The sequence below is a fragment of the Anolis carolinensis genome, chromosome 1 (assembly GCF_035594765.1).
Source record: "Anolis carolinensis isolate JA03-04 chromosome 1, rAnoCar3.1.pri, whole genome shotgun sequence".
Lineage (NCBI taxonomy): Eukaryota > Metazoa > Chordata > Lepidosauria > Squamata > Dactyloidae > Anolis > Anolis carolinensis.
In genome coordinates this window covers 131,173,114-131,191,551 of record NC_085841.1, presented here as the reverse complement: position 1 = coordinate 131,191,551, position 18,438 = coordinate 131,173,114, and the positions used below count along the sequence as shown (strand labels likewise).

At 37.9% G+C, this 18,438-nt stretch overlaps 1 protein-coding gene across 25 annotated transcripts in view; it reads right to left on the bottom strand.

Annotated features, from left to right (window-relative positions):
* dst (dystonin) overlaps positions 1 to 18,438 on the bottom strand; it is a 448,648-nt gene that overhangs the window by 110,032 nt on the left and 320,178 nt on the right. For all 25 annotated transcript variants that reach the window (XM_062982326.1, XM_062982385.1, XM_062982334.1 and 22 more), the window contains 9 exons: positions 18,166 to 18,332; positions 16,265 to 16,421; positions 13,866 to 13,989; positions 7,933 to 8,001; positions 6,224 to 6,459; positions 5,747 to 5,876; positions 5,180 to 5,379; positions 2,882 to 3,377; positions 476 to 1,950 (listed from right to left, as the gene is read on the bottom strand). In XM_062982326.1, the coding sequence (XP_062838396.1) occupies positions 476 to 1,950; positions 2,882 to 3,377; positions 5,180 to 5,379; positions 5,747 to 5,876; positions 6,224 to 6,459; positions 7,933 to 8,001; positions 13,866 to 13,989; positions 16,265 to 16,421; positions 18,166 to 18,332 (3,054 nt within the window). The remainder of the gene's footprint in view (positions 1 to 475; positions 1,951 to 2,881; positions 3,378 to 5,179; positions 5,380 to 5,746; positions 5,877 to 6,223; positions 6,460 to 7,932; positions 8,002 to 13,865; positions 13,990 to 16,264; positions 16,422 to 18,165; positions 18,333 to 18,438) is intronic.

Sequence of the window (18,438 nt, the reverse complement as noted above, 5' to 3'; positions counted from 1 at the left end):
AAGCACAAGCAAAGCACCCCTGACAGATGGCCACCCAGCCTCAATGTTAATAATAATAATAATAATAATAATAATAATAATAATAATAATAATAATAAGGGTTGGAAGAAATGACCCCTTGGGTCATTTAGCCCAATCCCCTTCTGCCCTTGTGCCGTGGGGGCCAGATAAATGGCTTCGATGGGCCGCATCCGGTCCCCAGGCCTTAGTTTGGGGACCCCTACGTTAAACCATAAGAAGGCAAAGGTATCACTATCTCAGACACACATATGGACCACTTTGGAACATTTCAGATTTTGAAAATTTTGATAAGGAAGGCTCAACCTATACCATTCTATTTTGAGTACAAATCTTGAGCAAATCTTTCTCTGTAACATAATTTATTGTTAATTTTCATTTCATATGTACAAAAACTGTTTTGTAATACAGTTATTTAAAAAAAATCAATTCCGTAATTTAAAAAGAACCTTCTTACCTTAAATGCATTCAGCTGTTGATTAATAGTTTCTGTTTCCATTGCAACAGGACCTTGGGATTCCTCATGTTCTACAGCATCTCCAAGGAGCTTGGAAAATTCCTGTAGTTTGCTGTAGAATTCCTCCATACGGTTAATAGTCCCTTCAATTTGCTCATCTCTGGTCCTTGCTCTGTCAAGTAACTTGTTGCACTGTTTATTTAAAGCCTCCAAGTCCCTTTTTATACCTGCAAGATCAGGAGAAGTTTCTGCTTCACTCGCTAACATTGCTTTACATGTCTTGTTTGCATTTTCATTACTAGTGATGAGTTCCTCCAATTTTTTCAGGAAAGCTTTGATATCCCTCTGCTGTGACTGCAGTATGACTACATCCCTGCTCACGGGCACCATGCTGTCCAACTCATCATCAAACTCTGCAAACTGGGAAAACATCTCTCTTATTGCATTTTGGAAATGGCCAATTCCTTGGAGTTTAGATTCCAGGAAGGAACATTGCTGCTCGACCTGCTCATTGATGTTGCTGTATTCCTTTTCTAATGCTTCTGCTTGCAACAAGAGGTCCGAGACGCCTGATGAACCCACAGCCTCCACCACAAGCTCTTGGGCAAGCTTTTTCGTCACATCTACTTGATTCTTTGTAATCTGGAGTGCTTTCTGCTGAGCCTGCATAATTGTCAAGTGTTTGTTGCTATAGGTCTGGGGTTTGAGAGACTCATGCACTTCCAGCTGTTCCCTGGCATTCTTCAGCTGTTCTTTAACTTCTCTAGATGATTCTTGAAACTCTTTCAGTTTCTGAGACATCTTTTCCAACTCATCTCTTTTCATTTGTAATTGTTCTGTGGCCACATTCATTTTCTGAATCAGAAGTGTCTTCTCCTCTTCAATAACATCTTTATCTGTCTCACAGGCATTGAGGAAAGTGTCTGCTGCATTACGCAAGAGTTCCACTATCCCTTGGTGTTTGTCCAGATCCTTCTGCCAGGTCTTCACCTGAGTGATTGAGTTCTCTAGCTCCACTGGATCAATCCCCATCTTGATTTCAGACACGTTGCTCTCACACTTTGCTATCCAAGGTTGCAGGATATCCACATGCTCTTTATATCTGAGGGCTTTCTCTACACAATTGTTTAACTTGTCTTGTCTCTCTTTAACTTGCTTGTTCATTTCCTCCCAGTTATCTTTAAGCAGGTTTAACTGAGACTGCAGTTCTGCTTTCTCTACTCCTTGAGTCTTCTGGAGCAGACTTTCTCCTTCAGCAATTATCTTCTCATAACAGCCAATCTGGTCAGACAACCTTGCTTTGAACTCTTTTTGATCATCAACTAATGACCACAGAGACTCCAGCCTGGTAGAGATAGGACGGGACTGATTCTGTTCTTCTTTCTGTTTGTCCAGCCAGATCTGAAAGTCCTTAGACATTTTCTGGAATTGATGAGAACTAACATAGGTTGACTGAAGTTGCTCTATGTGATTTCCTGTGGAAGGACAAAACAACATAATTTGAAATCCATTATCTCATTAGGACAAAAGCAAATTTTATTTTTATTTCAGTCCAAGGAAAATGATACATTTGAAGACAAAGATAGCCCACAATGTGGTACTTTTTAGGAGTTCACACAGCTGTGCATCTCTGTCCTATTATAACTTGCACAACATATGAGGCAAACAATTTTGTTAATTTGTGTTCATCAGCAGAGGTTGTTGGTTGATTTAAAAATGCTGGTTTGGAATATAATTTCACAGTCTTAAATAAAGTTTGAGGTGCAGGTACATATACCCAGCACAATATAACTTCTGACCTCTTCAGTAAACATCACAATCAAATGATACTTTACAACATTTTGAATTTGCACTATATCATCAAAACCCAGTGAGAGAAAGAGCATCCACTAATTATTGCTAATTCCATTATGGCTCCTCTTTCCTGACACCTTGGCTGAACCTGCAACCCAAGGCTTCTTATGGAATGATTTATCAATATGCTGCATCCCACAATAAATCTATTTAAAACCATTATATTTTTAAGACAAACATACATTGGACGGAGAAACATATATATTTTATAATTGTGTCTGCACACTAAGGAGCTGTTAAGGGAACACTATGTCACAACATAGGAATTACCATGTGTCAATCATATCTCATTTAGTATCTCAATTGGAAAGACCTAATATTTGGCATAATCCAGAAACTGTAGCTGTTTTCACTGACCTCCCCCCCCCCCCCAAATGCAAATCAGTCCTTGTGTATAATTTCAGTTCTTTCTAGACAATGTTTTGAAAGGTTTGGGCAATAATCAAAACCTAGTTTTGTGAAAAGCCCATTTTTGTTCAAAGGGATAAACAAAGACATTTGTTCCCTCATTACCATGGTTATTTATTTTGCCTCACTTGTTTTGTTACTAACCTGCTTTTTGTTCCATATCCTTAAAAGGTTTCAAAATGCCATCTAACTGCCTGGCAAGTTCTGCTTTCAAATAGTCTTCTGCCACCAACTCTGATAACTCCTTGCACAGAATCTCAGCAGCATCAATATTCAGCATTTCCTTTTTTATTTCTTCTTTGACTTCTCTGGCCAGTTCCAGCTGCTGCTTCACAGCATCAGGGTCTGTACTTATAGCCAGACTTTGACTCAGTTTATCATCCAAGGCACCAAGTTTCTCAGAGAGCCTTCTCAGACAGTTTTGGTACTCTGTACTTTTGACAATGGCTTGGTCAATTCGGCTGCACCGGTCACTCAGCTGTCCTGTTAATCCATCCCACTTCTCTGCCACAGCAGCCAGTTGTTGCTTCACTGTTTCGTGAGAAGGTGGATGTTCTCCTGGTTTTTTCAGGATCCCTTGTCCAGCTGCACTTAGCTGTTCATACTGAGGCTTTCGTGTGTCAAACTCTTTGAGCAGAATCTGAAGAGAAGGAATATGTGACAACATCAGAAAAGTACAAGGAAATGCATGTTATAGCTGAAAATCGTAGGTTTCTAAGTGAAACAGCTATTAGATACAAAATTAAAAAGCTGTTTGACATTGTTCATATGTGCACAATTATGCCTTATGGTTTGGTCCAAAAACACTTCTTGACTGTCCATGTTGAGGGACAGCAGAAGTTTTATTTTAAAACTCTGTTATATAGATCACAATACATACCCTGTATGTATAAGACATCCTCAGAAAATAAGACCTATTAGAGGTTTTGCTGAATTGCTAAATATAAGGCCTCCCCCGAAAGTAAGACCTAGCAAAGTTTTTGTTTGGAAGCATGCCTAATGAACAGAACACCAGAGCATGCAGGATTGGTAAATGTACGTACCATAGAAATATGTACGTACCATAGAAATGTACGTACATGGAAATATTGGTAGTAACAAGAAATTATTGATAGGATTCACATTTTGTCTGGTTATGCTGGCTTGTGATGACAACTACTGTACAGTATATAATAAATGTTCATTTTTTCTTCAACAATAAATGTGAATTCTTCTTCATAGAAAAATAAGACATCCCCTGAAAATAAGACCTAGTGCATCTTTGGGAGCAAAAATTAATATAAGACACTGTCTTATTTTCAGGGAAACATGGTAGGAGGATGTACCATGCAAAGACTGAGGTTATAATCGCTTCTATATTTCTAAGTCACTTCAATAATTTATCAATTTAAATGATGAATATGGGTGACATAATTATTACAAATCAAATGCCAACTTCCACATATGGTTCACGACAAACAATAATTCCTATAAAATGGCATAATTCATGTGTAATTTATGGCTGTTCACATATGCAGAGAGTCATAAAAAAGATTCACTAATTTTTTTTGCTGAAAATCATGTGTACTATTATCAATACTTCTTTAACACTAAGGGATTTATTTACACAAATATTAACTTTTTAATATGAAATTAGCTAATCACTGGGTTGGATTCCATAAGCATTCATAACAAGAGCAGACCCAATTAAATCACGACTACCTCAAATCCCATTCATGTAATTGGGTCTACTCTTAGAATGACTCAATCTAGATGGAGCCCTTTCCTTTCATTTTGGGTATTATTATTTTTTACAGTTATTAAGTTCCTCACAATATTTTTCATAAGAAATGAATTGCGTATTAACTAAAGCAGCAAAAAGGCATATGTAATTAATTGCCTACAAATTAATTATAAATTACAAATTAATTATGTGATTTAATTATAAAGTTTGGACCCAATCCAACTAAAGTTAATTAGAATTAAACACAATTGAAATCAACTGGAAATAACTCAAATCCCATTGCTCAATGGGTTTTGTAATGATGAAATGTATCTGGATGTATGTCTTTTATAATATAACATTGTGTATAATATATAATTAAAATTAAGTAAGGTTTGAAGCAATAGGATTGAAAGCCTCATCTTTCATCTGGGACTGAAAAGCTTAAAAAGTCAAATTTCAACACTTTGACAGAAATAATGGCAAAATATCATAAATTTTATTTCCTCTGAAGAACAGGAGATGTAATTCTTTTCAGAAAAAATATTGTCCATTTGTCCCTTTGTATTTGTTTTGACAAGTGCAGCCTTGGGTTTGACAAGTGTAGGAAAAAGCAAAATACATTTTACTGACAACAAATCTCTACTGATTGAGTGCTACCCGGGGGTCATGGTGGCATTATTTGAATTAAAGAGAACACAAGAGAACAGAAGTCCTGTGCACTGAAATCAAAAGCTCACCTGAACTTGCTGTTTCTGAGTGTTCAGCATGTTTGGATCAATTGACAGTGGTCCGAGGACACTGACCATTAATTCCTTTTCCACCAGCCACTGTTTTAACTGAGCCTCAGTTGTCTGAAATTGGGTCAGATAATTCGATGACTCTTCCAATTTTTTCTGTCTGTCAGCTGCTACCTGACTCAGTTCTTTCCACTTGGAATCTATGGCAAAATAAAAATATTTTAAAAGAATACATCACACAATACTTTTGTGTACCTTCATATATACAAAATCAGATATTACATAATGTCTATATGCTTCTTGATTTTCAAATGTTCATCGTTCAGCTTATGGGAGACAAGAAACTAAGTTTCCTAAACTTGCCATAATGTATGAACAGAGAGCATCCTCGCAGAGGGATGTGCATGCCTAAGGGACAGGAGGCAAAGAGGCAATCCTGCTGTTGTAAACAGTGATGGCAGTAAAAGATGTCCCAAAATAGCAGCAGGCAGCGGGTAAATGATTAAATGAACCAAGTACACCCATTACAAGCCCCATTCGTTGCTGACAGCAAACACACTGTAATACCTATTTTATCCAACATCTGTTTCCATTTTGGTGCCTCAGGAGAGTTCGGGTTCTTCTCCAATAGCTCTGCAACTCTGTCCTTCAACTCTTGCACTTTATTCTCATTCTGTTTCAATTCTGTTTCAAAAAGCTACAAAGAACAAATATGTTAGATTTAAGAACATATAAGATCAACATAGCTGACAGAAGGCATTCTTCATGGGGATGGCTTCTTAATCCATTTAGGAAGCCAATCAAAGTCAGCACTGATATAGTATACCCCCTTTTTATTGCAGGCATGCAATCATCCCGATTATTCCATGTTCCCCATTGGCACTTTTATGACATTTCTATAAAGAGCCTGTATAAAGTGATAATATATGGCAATATGGGCACACGCATTAACATCCTCTCCATTTAAGTGAATAGAAAACTTACTCTGAAAATTAATTTTTAAAAACTGGTAGTTTTGAAAACAGAGAGCAAGAAAGAGATTACCTTATGTTGATCCACTTGTTCCTTAACTGACTCAGTGTCGAGAGGAGCTGTTTCCCACTTGGCTGTAGCAGTATCCATTTTCTGTAACCAGTCCATCATTGAGTTTGATTCTTCTTGAACGTTCTGCATGTTTGAAAGCATGGATTCCAGTTCTGAAGTTTTTTTCTTCAGCATTGCCCCCAAATCATCATAACTACTGCTTACTGCTGACATGCTGTGATGGACTGTGGTTAGTTCTATGAGAGAGAAGGGGTACCACATTTTAATGAATTAGATTTAATATCAACAACTGACTTGAAAACATGTTTAGTGATTCTGTCACTCACTGGTACTTTACTCCAGCATGATTATCTTGACAAAATCTCATAAAAAAAGAAGGCCCTCAGGTTAATGGTAGAGTTTGTACTTTGGATGCTTCTATCGTCAGGTTCAATCCAAGGACATGTTTTTGCCAGTCAAAAGAGATATTAAGATGGATGGCTAATTTAAGACTAACAATAGAGTAGAAGATTAACCTATGTGGTGTACCTAACAGAATCACTGAACTTTAGGGTTGGAAGGAACACCCATGGTCATCTAGTCTAACCCCTGTGAGGGAGACAATTATAACTAAAGCATCCTATACAGATGCCACTCCAACTTCTGTTTAAAATATTTCAGCAATGATGAATCAATCCTCAACAGACTGTTGAATAGCTTTAACCATCAGGAGGTTCTTCTTAAGGTTTGGATAACAACATGCTTTTCTTGTAACTTGAATCCATTAGCTTGCTTCGTATGTTCTGATGCAGCGTTCTTTTCTGCATCTTCCACATGACACGCTCTTCAAATCTTCAACGATGGCTATCCTTTCCATAGCTTATAGCATAAATACTGTTGAGACACCAGATCCCATCTGATCTTGGAAGCTAAGCAGGGTCAGGTCTGGTTAGTACTTGGATGGAGGACCAACAAAGAATAGTAGGTTCTCTAAGCTGTATTTCAGTGGGAAGGAATATTAAGTCACCTCTAAGCAGTCCTTGCCTAAGAAAACTCTATAAAATTCATAGGATCTCCATATGTTTACAGCCAACTTGAAGATACATATACACACATTCTCCAGGATAAACATAACCAAATCTCTCGGCTGTTCCTCGCAGAATTTGATTTCTAAACTCTTCACTATTTTTACAGCCCTCCTCTGAACATGTTCCAGCTTGCTGACATCCTTCTTAACCTTGACTTCTGAGAACAGTTGAAAAAACAATTTTATTCTAGTCGAGGGGATAGGTTTTGAATTGGAATAATAGAGTAAGAAAACTGGTCAATTTAAGTCATTTTTCCATTGGAAATTATGGCTCCACTTCTTTTTTTCACAGCTGAAACACTGATTGCTTGATATCTCAGAACATTTGATGGGAAGGTCTTGTTTCTATCAAATATAATGGAAAGTAGACCTTTTCGACAGTGAACTTTAGCTGTCATAGATAGCCCTGCTATAACTTGCACTTGTTGGAGGAAGGAGGGGGAGATCAGGAGTCCCCTATCCTCTCTTGATTCTCAATTAATTGCCACAGGTTCACCCCTGAATACAGACTTTATATGGGAATCTATACTTCAATGAGCAAAAATTGCCAGCTAATTAAAAAGTTCAATTAAGAGGGGGGAAATTGTGACCAATTTAGCTTCCTCCTCAGTATTTAATTGAAATGCTCTTAGCTACTACTCACCTTTGTTTGACAAAAAATCCTGGTTACCTACAGTTGCTCCTTCACCATTTAATACCAAGCCACTTACAGCTGAAATAAGACACATACAAGATTCAGTGGTCACATTGCAATAATCGAGGATCAATCATTAATACTTACTTACAAGTCAAATTCGACACAAAATGAAAAGTATGATTAGATCATGCATTATTTTTCGGAAACAGCTGGGGGGGCTTCCTGGTGAGATTGAAACCTTGGTCTCCAGAAATCCTAATTCAACACTAAACTTGACACCATGCTCAAATGTTTACCAGCAAGCAATTGTGCTGCATAATACTTGTACATTACAAAACTGTATTGGTTAAGTGACATGCCTCGTATAATAGGTTGTTTAGGATCAGTAGTGTGAGAATTATTAATAATGTATTATCAGTACTTATAACCATGATGGAATTATGATTATTCAATATATCTTATTTAGAAACACTACAGTTAGAACACAACTCCACAGGGAACACTGAAAATCCTCCACTTTTAGCAGATACCATATAGTGGATGGTTCGCTCATGTTGTTCTGCAGAAAGTTTAAGCAATTACCACACAGACTATTCCAGTCATTTAAATCTACATTAAAGAATTCCGTATTTTTATTTACAATTGGTTTCCTATGAACAGAAAGAGACAATTTTTCAAAGATGTGTCTGTCTCAAAGATTGAATCTCCTGTTCTTTTAGAATCTTTTGATGGTAAAGCAAACTTCCTATGAAAAGGATGACAATGCTTTGGAACTCAGTTTCCTCTCATCTTTAAAACCTTTAGTGATAGCTTGTTGCTACCTAAATGATCCTTTTGCAGCAAAACAGTAGCCAGCAGAATTGTCCAGCCAAGGGCTTCCTATTCTTGGATGAATGACAAATGAGCTCTGTCTCCTTCTCATTCAATTAACATGATTCAATGTTCACTGAATGCAGGGGGTAGTGTAGGGGCTAGTGCCTTCGTACTCTCTCTGTTGCTAAGGTTATTCTATGGACATAAGAGGGGAACTAAGCAGTTAAAGATAAGACTGCTTAGAAGTCAGGTCTTCACATCAGTGAGACATTTAATATATCTCATTATCACTTCTCAATCATCTCAACAAAAATCATCTCAACTTTCACAGCTAATACAATTGTAGATAAAAATGATGACAGGATGGTAAAATGACAGCAAAGCCTTTCATGCTATATATTCTTGTTTGGGAACAAACCTAATGGAACTCAATGGAAGTTAATTCTGAACAGAAATATATAACATTGCATTCTGACAATTTACTACAATTATCAGTATACCAAATCTTATGTGAGAATCTATTACAAGTGCAAAACATACATATCACACATTTATTGTGTATATCCATTGTTTGCTGCTTGCAATCTGTAACATGATTCCCTTTTATATTGCGCACACTGGCTATTTTATAACAGCATATACTACATATTTTTGTCCTGCAGAATTAAACCAGAATATGCAATTTTGAAGTTTCCCTGAAACACCCGCTCACCAAACTGACTTCTAGCCCAGGCATGGGCAAACTTTGGCCCTCCAGGTGTTTTGGACTTCATCTCCCACAATTCCTAAGTCTACCAGCTGTTAGGAATTGTGGGAGTTGAAGTCCAAAACACCTGGAGGGCCAAAGTTTGCCCATGCCTACCTAGCCCTAAGTCTGCAGTAGCATGCTGCACATTGTAGATGAGATCTTAAAACATTCAGGGCAGGAACATGTTGCATAACAGGTTAAAATATGTTAATTCCTTCTGTAAACCTAACCACTGCTCAGTTGTTTCCTGCTCACCAATTTTCAATATCATAAAGTTAGCTTCAAAAATTCTCTCTTTTAATGAAGTGTCAGCATAGGCATTATTTATAAAGATGGTAAGAAAACTCAGTAGAATTTGCTGCACGTCTATGTAATCAGAGAGCCTGAAGACGATTATTTAATGGCGCAGAATTAATGGTTACCTTGGAGAAGGCCAAGTATTGACCCCACCAGCACCAGCTGGAAGGTGAGTGATTGCCTAATGGCAGCTGGGAAATGGCAAGAGAAAACAAGTCCGCCAAGTAAGAAAGATCCTCTCATAACAAGAGACTGAGACCTTTCTACATTTCCCACTTGAAAGAAGCCCTGCCAGCACTTTTCATAATGAGGCCAATACAGGTGCAATGAACTAATTTAGTGAGCAATTTCAGAGCATGTATTTAAATCTTTCCAAGTAACAACAGAGTTTCAGTACAAGTACTGTTGGTATAAATTACAAATTAAAAGGAGTTGAGTTTAGTAAACCTCCGTGCTTTTCTCCAAGGCTTCCTAAAGAATGGAAAGTGCGGCTACATTGCTGCGATTCAGGAGTGTCAGGAAAAAAAAACCCTGAAACTCTGAGTGCACACAAACAGGACATTTCAGTCTATGCTGTTTTCTGCTATCCTATTAAACCAACAGGACTTGTGTAGCCTCCATGGTTATAAGGTATTCATATATACATGCTATCTCTAGGACTTTCCTGTGCTACGCAGTATTTTCTTGTGCAAGTTAGCGCCTGGAATCTGATATAATTGATTCTTGCTTATCCAACATAAGCAGGCCGGCAGAACGTTGGATAAGCAAAAATGTTGGATAATAAGGAGGGATTAAGGAAAACCCTATTAAATTTCAAATTATGTTATGATTTTACAAATTAAGAAACACCCAACATCATGTTTTACAACAAATTGAAAGAAAAAGCAGTTCAATACACGGTAACAGGGCCTTCTCTGCTGTGGCCCCCCAACTGTGGAACTCACTACCCGGTGAGATTAGACAAGCCCCCACATTAGCAGCCTTTAAGAAAGATTTGAAAACATGGCTCTTCCGTTGTGCTTTTGGAGAGTAATTACTGCATACATCCCTTCTGTTACTCTCCTCCAATATCTGTCCTCCAGATTACACCACTACTTTATGACCCTGTTTTCTGTGGTTTATTCTTATTCCCTTTCTCACCCCAAGTTTTTAACCTAGTGTTCATGTGGCCCGCCCTTGGTTTTATTGTTCTTTTGATTTTGGTTAATGTAGTGTATATTATCTTTTATTGTATTGTTTAATGTGTTATGATTTGTTGTTCTATTTATATTCTGTGATATTGTATTGTTCTGGGCATGGCCCCATGTAAGCCACCCTGAGTCCCCGTTGGGGAGATGGTGGTGGGGTATAAATAAAGTTTATTATTATTATTATTATTATTATTATTATTATTATTATTATTATTATTATTATTATTAACATTATGTAGTAATAATTACTGTATTTACGAATTTAGCACCAAAATATCGCAATGTATTGAAAACATTGACTACAAAAACATTGACTACTAAAAAATTGACTACAAATAAAGATAGAATTGCTGCCTAGAGAAACAGCTGTGGATCCAGGTGGGAGGGCGACTGCGTTGGATAATACAGAACATTGGATAAGCAAGACTCTACTATAGGACCAAGAGCCAGAAATGTCAGTTTTTGCAAACAGAGAATAGAAATGCCTAAGAAGAATGTGCTTTCTGTGATTTTCTCCAGGGTTACAATGTATTACAAGGATAACTTTTCTGGATAACTTTAAGGATAACCAATCTTTTCCAGATATTTCTATCCTGGTCATCTTTATTTTAGGCATATTTTAGGAATATTTTAGACAAATATAGTTCAATGAACTATTAAAATAGACTCAGGGAATATGACTTCTTTAGCTAATTTCTAAAATGCTATGTCTGCTGAACACCTGTATGGAAATATAAATCATGCATTAAGAAAGTGCTACACTGGAAGTGGGAATCAAAGAATCTCCTGACAAAATCGAGCTACATTCTGTACGGACCAGACTAACAAGACTTGAAGTTCAATAATATCTGGAAGGTTACATGATTCTCATCCTGTTCTATATTATTATTATTATTATTATTATTATTATTATTATTATTATTATTATTATTATTATTATTACAAAGGCGAGTAAAAACAAAATGAGAGATAGCTTTTATTCTAGAGTTGTAACTTTATTGAACTCCATGGTTTTGAATTGATGTGGCATTGGGGACTGTGCAATGGTGGTTGGAGTGTGGAGGAATGGGTGTATTGTTTTTGTGATGTATACTGAGGAAAGCATTTAATTTCATTGTACAATCTATAATGACAATAAAGTTATTCTATTCTATTCTATTATTATTTATACCCTTCTTTTTTCTCTCCAAAAAAGAGACTCAAAAGCAGCTTACATTAAAACCAATACAATTAAAAACCCAAAAAACATATAAAAGTTAAAATAGAATTAAATATCAATGGGATTAAAAAATGCACAGTTAAAATCCATAAAACTGATTAAAACATATTCAGAGCTCAAAACACAGCAGCTCCTCACATGGTCTTAAAAATCTTCTGTAAAAGCCTGCCCGAATAAAAATGTTTTAGCCTGCCCACGGAAGGGCAATAGGGGCCGTTCTGGCTTCCCTGGGAAGTTGAGGAGAAGCCATTGAGAGAGAAGACCCGCTCTCTTGTTACCATCAATCGAACTTGCGATGGAGGTGGGACAGAGAGAAGGGCCTCTCCTGAGGATCTCAGTGTCTGGGCAGGTTCATACAAGATGTAATCAGCCAAATAGCCTGGACCTGATCTGTCTAGGGCTTTAAAGGTCATAATCAGCACTTTGAATTGTGCCTGGAAACAAACTGACAGCCAGTAGAGCTGCTGTCACAGGAGGGTAGTCCATTCCCTGTAGCCAGACCTAGTTAGCAACCTGACCACAGCTTCTTTGGACCAGCTGAAGTTTCTGAACACTTTTTGAAGACAGCCCCAAATGGAGAGTATTACTGTAATACAGGTGAAATGTAACTAAGGCATGGACCACCATGGCCAGATCTGGTTTCTCAAGGAACAGGTGCAGTTGGTGCACAAAAGTTTTAATTGTGCAAAGACCCTCCTAGTCACTGCAGATACCTGGGCCTCCAGGTTCAATGGTGAGTTCAGGAAGACCCCCAAACTGCGGACCTGTGTCTTCAGGGGGAATGTAACCCCATTAAGCATAGGCTGAATCTCTATTCCCTATCGCCCATTGACTCCTTCTGAGTAGCCTCTCTGGGATGGAGTTAGGAGGTACTATTTTCCAGTGGCTGATGACACACTGGTTTAGGGTCAGTACAGCTTCCTTGGCTTTAGGTGGAAAGGAGTAATAGAGTTGAGTGACATCTGCACATAGATCAGGCATAGATAAATGTTGGCCCCCCAGATGTTTTGGACTTCAACTCCCACAATTCCTAACAGCTGGTAAGCGGGCTGGGATTTCTGGGCATTGAAGTCCAAAACACCTGAAGGGCCAAGGTTTGCCCATGCCTGATATAGATGGCATCACACTCCAAAACTCTGGATAACCTCTCCCAGTAGTTTCATGCATATCTTAAACGGCATGGGAGACAAAACGAATCTCTGAGGGACACCTCAGGCTAGTGACCAAGGAGTCAAACAGGAGTCCCACAGCACCACCTTACCTTACAGGAATCCCTCCAGGAAGGAAAGGAGCCATTGTAATACAGTGCCTTCAATTCCCGTCCCAGTGAGACGGCCCAGAAGGATACCATAGTCAATGAAATAGAAAGTTGCTGAAATGTCCAGGAGAACCAGCAGGGACACAGTCCCCCTGTCCAGTTCTCTGTATAGGTCATCCACCAAGGCAACCAAAGCTGTCTCTGTTCATAAACCCAACCTGAAACCAGACTGAAATGGAGCTAGATGCTTCCAGAAAAAGAAGATTATTTGTCAGAAATGTTCACTGAGGTATGCCTGAACCATTTTCTTGAACCGTTTCTGCTTTTTTGCATTTTATGACTATCAGTCAAATAGTTTTTGTACACACAGAGCATTCATTTGGAAAACATTTCTTAAACATTATCATAAGATACCTGGTTTTATTCCCCTTGACTTTGCAGGTGAAGTCACAGCACTGATCAGGTTGCACAACACTGTTCCTCTGGTAATCATTTTCTGAATGTCAGGTGCCTTTGAACTCCATTCCTTTTCCAAATTCTGAGAAATAAAACAAACTGTTATTTTCAGCTATTTGCTATATATTAGCAGAAGGGACAAGTCACAGTTCTCTTTTGGAGGACTTAACATAGCCAGAAATGATCTTTTCATGACATAGCAAAGCGTGTCACCCATCCACACATGCACTGTCATATCTCATTTGTGCTTTATGATTGGAATTGGCATGTTTAAATGATAAGAGCTCAACTGTCCTAAAGCCATCTATTCCAGATGCACGTAGATGATATGAGATCCACTGATGAAAGGAATCAACTTTGCATCCTCCTAAATTAGAGTGTCTCCTTCTGAAGAAGAATTTCGAAGGAGATCAGCAATAGCAACTTATTTATACCCCACCTTTTCTTCTAATCTGAGAGATGACAAACATTTAAGAAAACAGAGTGTACGTGGCAACTAAAACATGTCATCAGATGCTTTGCAAGAGACAAGGGCCCCATCTGTACTGACCATTTAATGCACTTCCAAATGGGTATTGAAGAAAGTGGTTTTGCTGCGAAGATAATTACATAGAAAATCCTGTAACCAGTTTGTGACCCAGATTGTGATTACACAAACCACATAGAAATGATGCACAGTAATGGCTTCTTTTAAACACTTTTGTGGGAATTTGTTGTCTGGTCACCACAGTTGCAGCTAACTTTGAATTGCATTAAACTGTCAGTGTAGATTGGACCAAAGATAATCAAAGCACAATCCACTATCAAAACACAGCAAAGGGCACCTACACAGGGCAATTTAATCCAGTATAAATCTGCCCTGGAACAGCCCCACATCCAGCACATTCATGCTGAATCCTCAGTCACTGTCTAGCAGCTCATGACCACATTTGTTCCCCCATGTCTCCAGTGCACCTAGCTGGCTACAGAGCTCCATCCAAGCTTCTGGCAATTGTGGGTGCCTCTGCTAATGTCAGAATGGATCACAGCCAACAAGGAAGTGTTCTGACCTCACAGAGACATCCCCGACGGCCAAGAGCTCAAATTGAGCTTCCTGGCCAGCTAAGAGCACCACCGATGGCAACATGGGCAAATAGTCCAGACTGACCCATTGTCCCAGAATACTTCTGAGTTTCCAACAGATTCTGGAGTATCTCCCAACTTTGCCACAGTCAGGCCAAAATAATTTTAAAGAAAAAATTCTAAGATAGGAAGTCACTATGAGTCAAGGTTGAACATTGTGAAAGCCACCCACTGCATGACTATCAGCCTCCTCCCACCAGACTCAAATCAAGGAAGGGCTTCATGAGAACCACCACTCCTCTTGATGTTCCCTCAGCAACAGCAAGCGTGTCCCTCTGGGCAGCTAAACCAGGCAATTCTAACTGGATGCCCCCCCATGAGGGTCTTCCTCCAGGGGCAAACCAGGAATGGGCAACTTGGAAGTCCCAGAACAGACTCAGAAGCGGAGTGGGCAGATCAAAAGACAACTTGGCAAGGTGGCACTACCTGGAGGAATCCTCCACCTTGTGTGACTGTGGAGCAGAACAAACAACTCCGCATATGTATGCTTGCCCGCAATGTCCTGCCTCATGTACGGAGAAGGAGTTGTTTAAAGCTACGGACAATGCGGTCACTCTTGCCCGCTTTTGGTCTAAAACTATTTAGCTGTTTGTGATTTCCTTTATTTCATCACTTTTAAAAATTTATTATGCAATGATTTTGACACGAAATAAATAAATAAATGGTGTAACCGATATGACTCATGGTATAACCAGCAGTCTAATTGCAGTCAGTACAGGTTTTGGGCCATGTTTATCTATGTTTCAGTTTAACAATCTGGTAGAAATCAAAATTTCCCCTGCTGCAGCTAGTTCTCTGTTCAAAACCAAAGGATTGTGTAATTATCCATATACATCTTTTTTGCACACTATGAGTATGGTCAGTGCCAGATTTACCATTATTCTTAGGTGTGCTTAAGCACAGGGGCCTGTTGGCCAGGAGAGGCCATCTTCCTGCCAATTTTTTAATGATGAATTTTGCTTAAGTGGTGCAATTCTTAATTTGAAGGCATTCTGTTTCGGAGCGATTCCAGATATAATCACAGAGGCAATAGTCTATGGGAGTGTGCCACAAAGCAAGTAGTGAAAACATAGAGTTCAGGACTATTTTATACCAAAGCAATTAAAAGAATATTATCACAACTGCTATGTTAGTCTTCTTAGTCTCTCTGGCCAAAAGGACAGTATGAACCATGTTAACTGACATACCATTCTTAGTAACTGACATATTTCTGGCAATTAAAAGAAGCATCTCACCTTGGTAGTTTGCAAATGTTTCTTTAAAGTTTCAGTATTCAAAGAAGGCTGTGTGTCTGGAACTTTTTTGATCATCTCATCTATCCATTTCTTTAAAGATTCTACATGAAGGTTGAATGTGTCCATTTGCTGTTGGCAAGAAGACACATCGTCTTCTCTGTAAAAGTTTTGAAAAGGAAAGGTTAAAGGGAATATGATCTCTGTATTTCAAAATAATCATAGTACCATTAACTGCACTGAAAGCATTATTTAAGTATTTATTTAGCATCATCAATGTACAAGGCACTATGTACAAATAAAACATTAAATAAAACACCTGACCTTCAGCCCAGTTCACTGCCCACCTAGCAGATTGAAAACAGCTGTGAGTAGATAAATAGGTACCGCTTTAGCGGGAAGGTATTTTAATGGCATCATAAGGAAATACCAGAAAAATGCCTGCGATCAAAATAGGAGGAAGTCTGTGAACAGGGCTCTCTGACATGTAGAATGGAGCAACAACACCCCCTCATGGCCAGAATCGAGCACAACCTCCAGGATGCCAAACATGAGAAATGCCTATATCTGTACTGGCCACTACATTTTGAAGCTAGCTTTGAACTGCCTTTAATCTGTACTGTTGTCTGTCCTGTCTGTGTATAATGACATTGAATGTTTGCCGTATGTATGGTCTGTGACCCGCCCTGAGTCCCCTTTGGGGTGAAAAGAGCGGAATATAAAAACTGTAAATACAAATACAAAATACAATATACACATCCCACTCAAAGGTGTATAATCTAATGTTTAAAAAGAGAGTGTGGAGAAAGAAGGGACAAATACATATATGGTAGTAGAAAGAATAGTTTAGATACTCTGACTACAATGAAGTTCTATTTCATTATATTTATGTAATGTTTTATTGTATTTACATGTTTTAACTGTTGATTGCTAGTGTTGTTGTATTTGTTGATTTGTATATGTGATGCAGCATTGAATTTTGTCAATAAGTGTAAGCTGCTCTGAGATCCCTTTGGGATGAGCAGGTATAAATATAGTAAATAAATAAATAAATAAAGCTGTAAAAATAAAATTAAACCAAAGTTGTAAGAGTTTTAGAAAACAAATAAATAAACTAAAGGTTTTTAGCTAAATAGGCAGTATGTCAAAAGACAATTGCAAGGATATGGAGAAAGGATATACCTGAGTTAGGGACCGCCCCAACTTAACAATTTTTACAGAAGAAATTATATGAAGATAACAAATTAGGAATGAAATATCACTTTTGGCATGCTGTGTGTCTTGAATAGGCATAGTTCTGTCTTATGAATTCAACCCTACCACCATATTTTGTAACCGGAATCATCAAGGCCCATGGTAGGTACATGCTGACCATCATATCCTATTGTTCAGATTTCAGCTTATCAAGTGATTTTTTAAATAAATCTTTGTTCTACTGTACAGTTACAAATCTTGAACATACTTTTCCATTTATAAATTGTTAAATAATTGTAACCACCTCACATCATTATGTGCTCTAATTATTAAGGCTGCAAATTTTAATCAGCAGAGCTGGCAATGATTTAACTTAGCAAGAGGATCTCACAACAAACTCCCAGTAGCAGTGGGGCTGCAAATTAAAAGCATATATTTCATTGTTACAGATATTTTGCCTGCAGTATATCACTATAGTATAACCCCACCACCATAAAAATATTAAAAATTATCTTTCCATCTCACATTTAGTTGAAGCTTTTAACTAAATGCCAAATAATGAAATCTTAGATATGTAATTTACTGTAATTACATACATATAAATCAGCTAAAGGCAAGTATTCAACTAGTGATAATTTAATATACTTGATGTATTTGAATCATCCTCATCATTATCACTATTTTTACAGCTTTAAAATTCAGCTACTCACCTTTCTTGTATGGCTTCTTCAACTTCCTTAAATTTCTTTAACAGAGCATTTACTTTTTCTAATACTAAAGATTTGTCTGCAGGAAGCGCATGAGGAGAAAGTTCTTCAATGAGGTGTTGCAAAACTTTAAGATCTTTTTTCTGCTCCATCAATTCAGTGCTGGTTTCCTAGAAAATGGACAAGAAAGTAATGACTTCATACTTGACTGCATGAGCTAATATTCAGAATTCAGTCCCTGAACTCAGCATGTTCCCTCATAGCTGTTAATGGGGC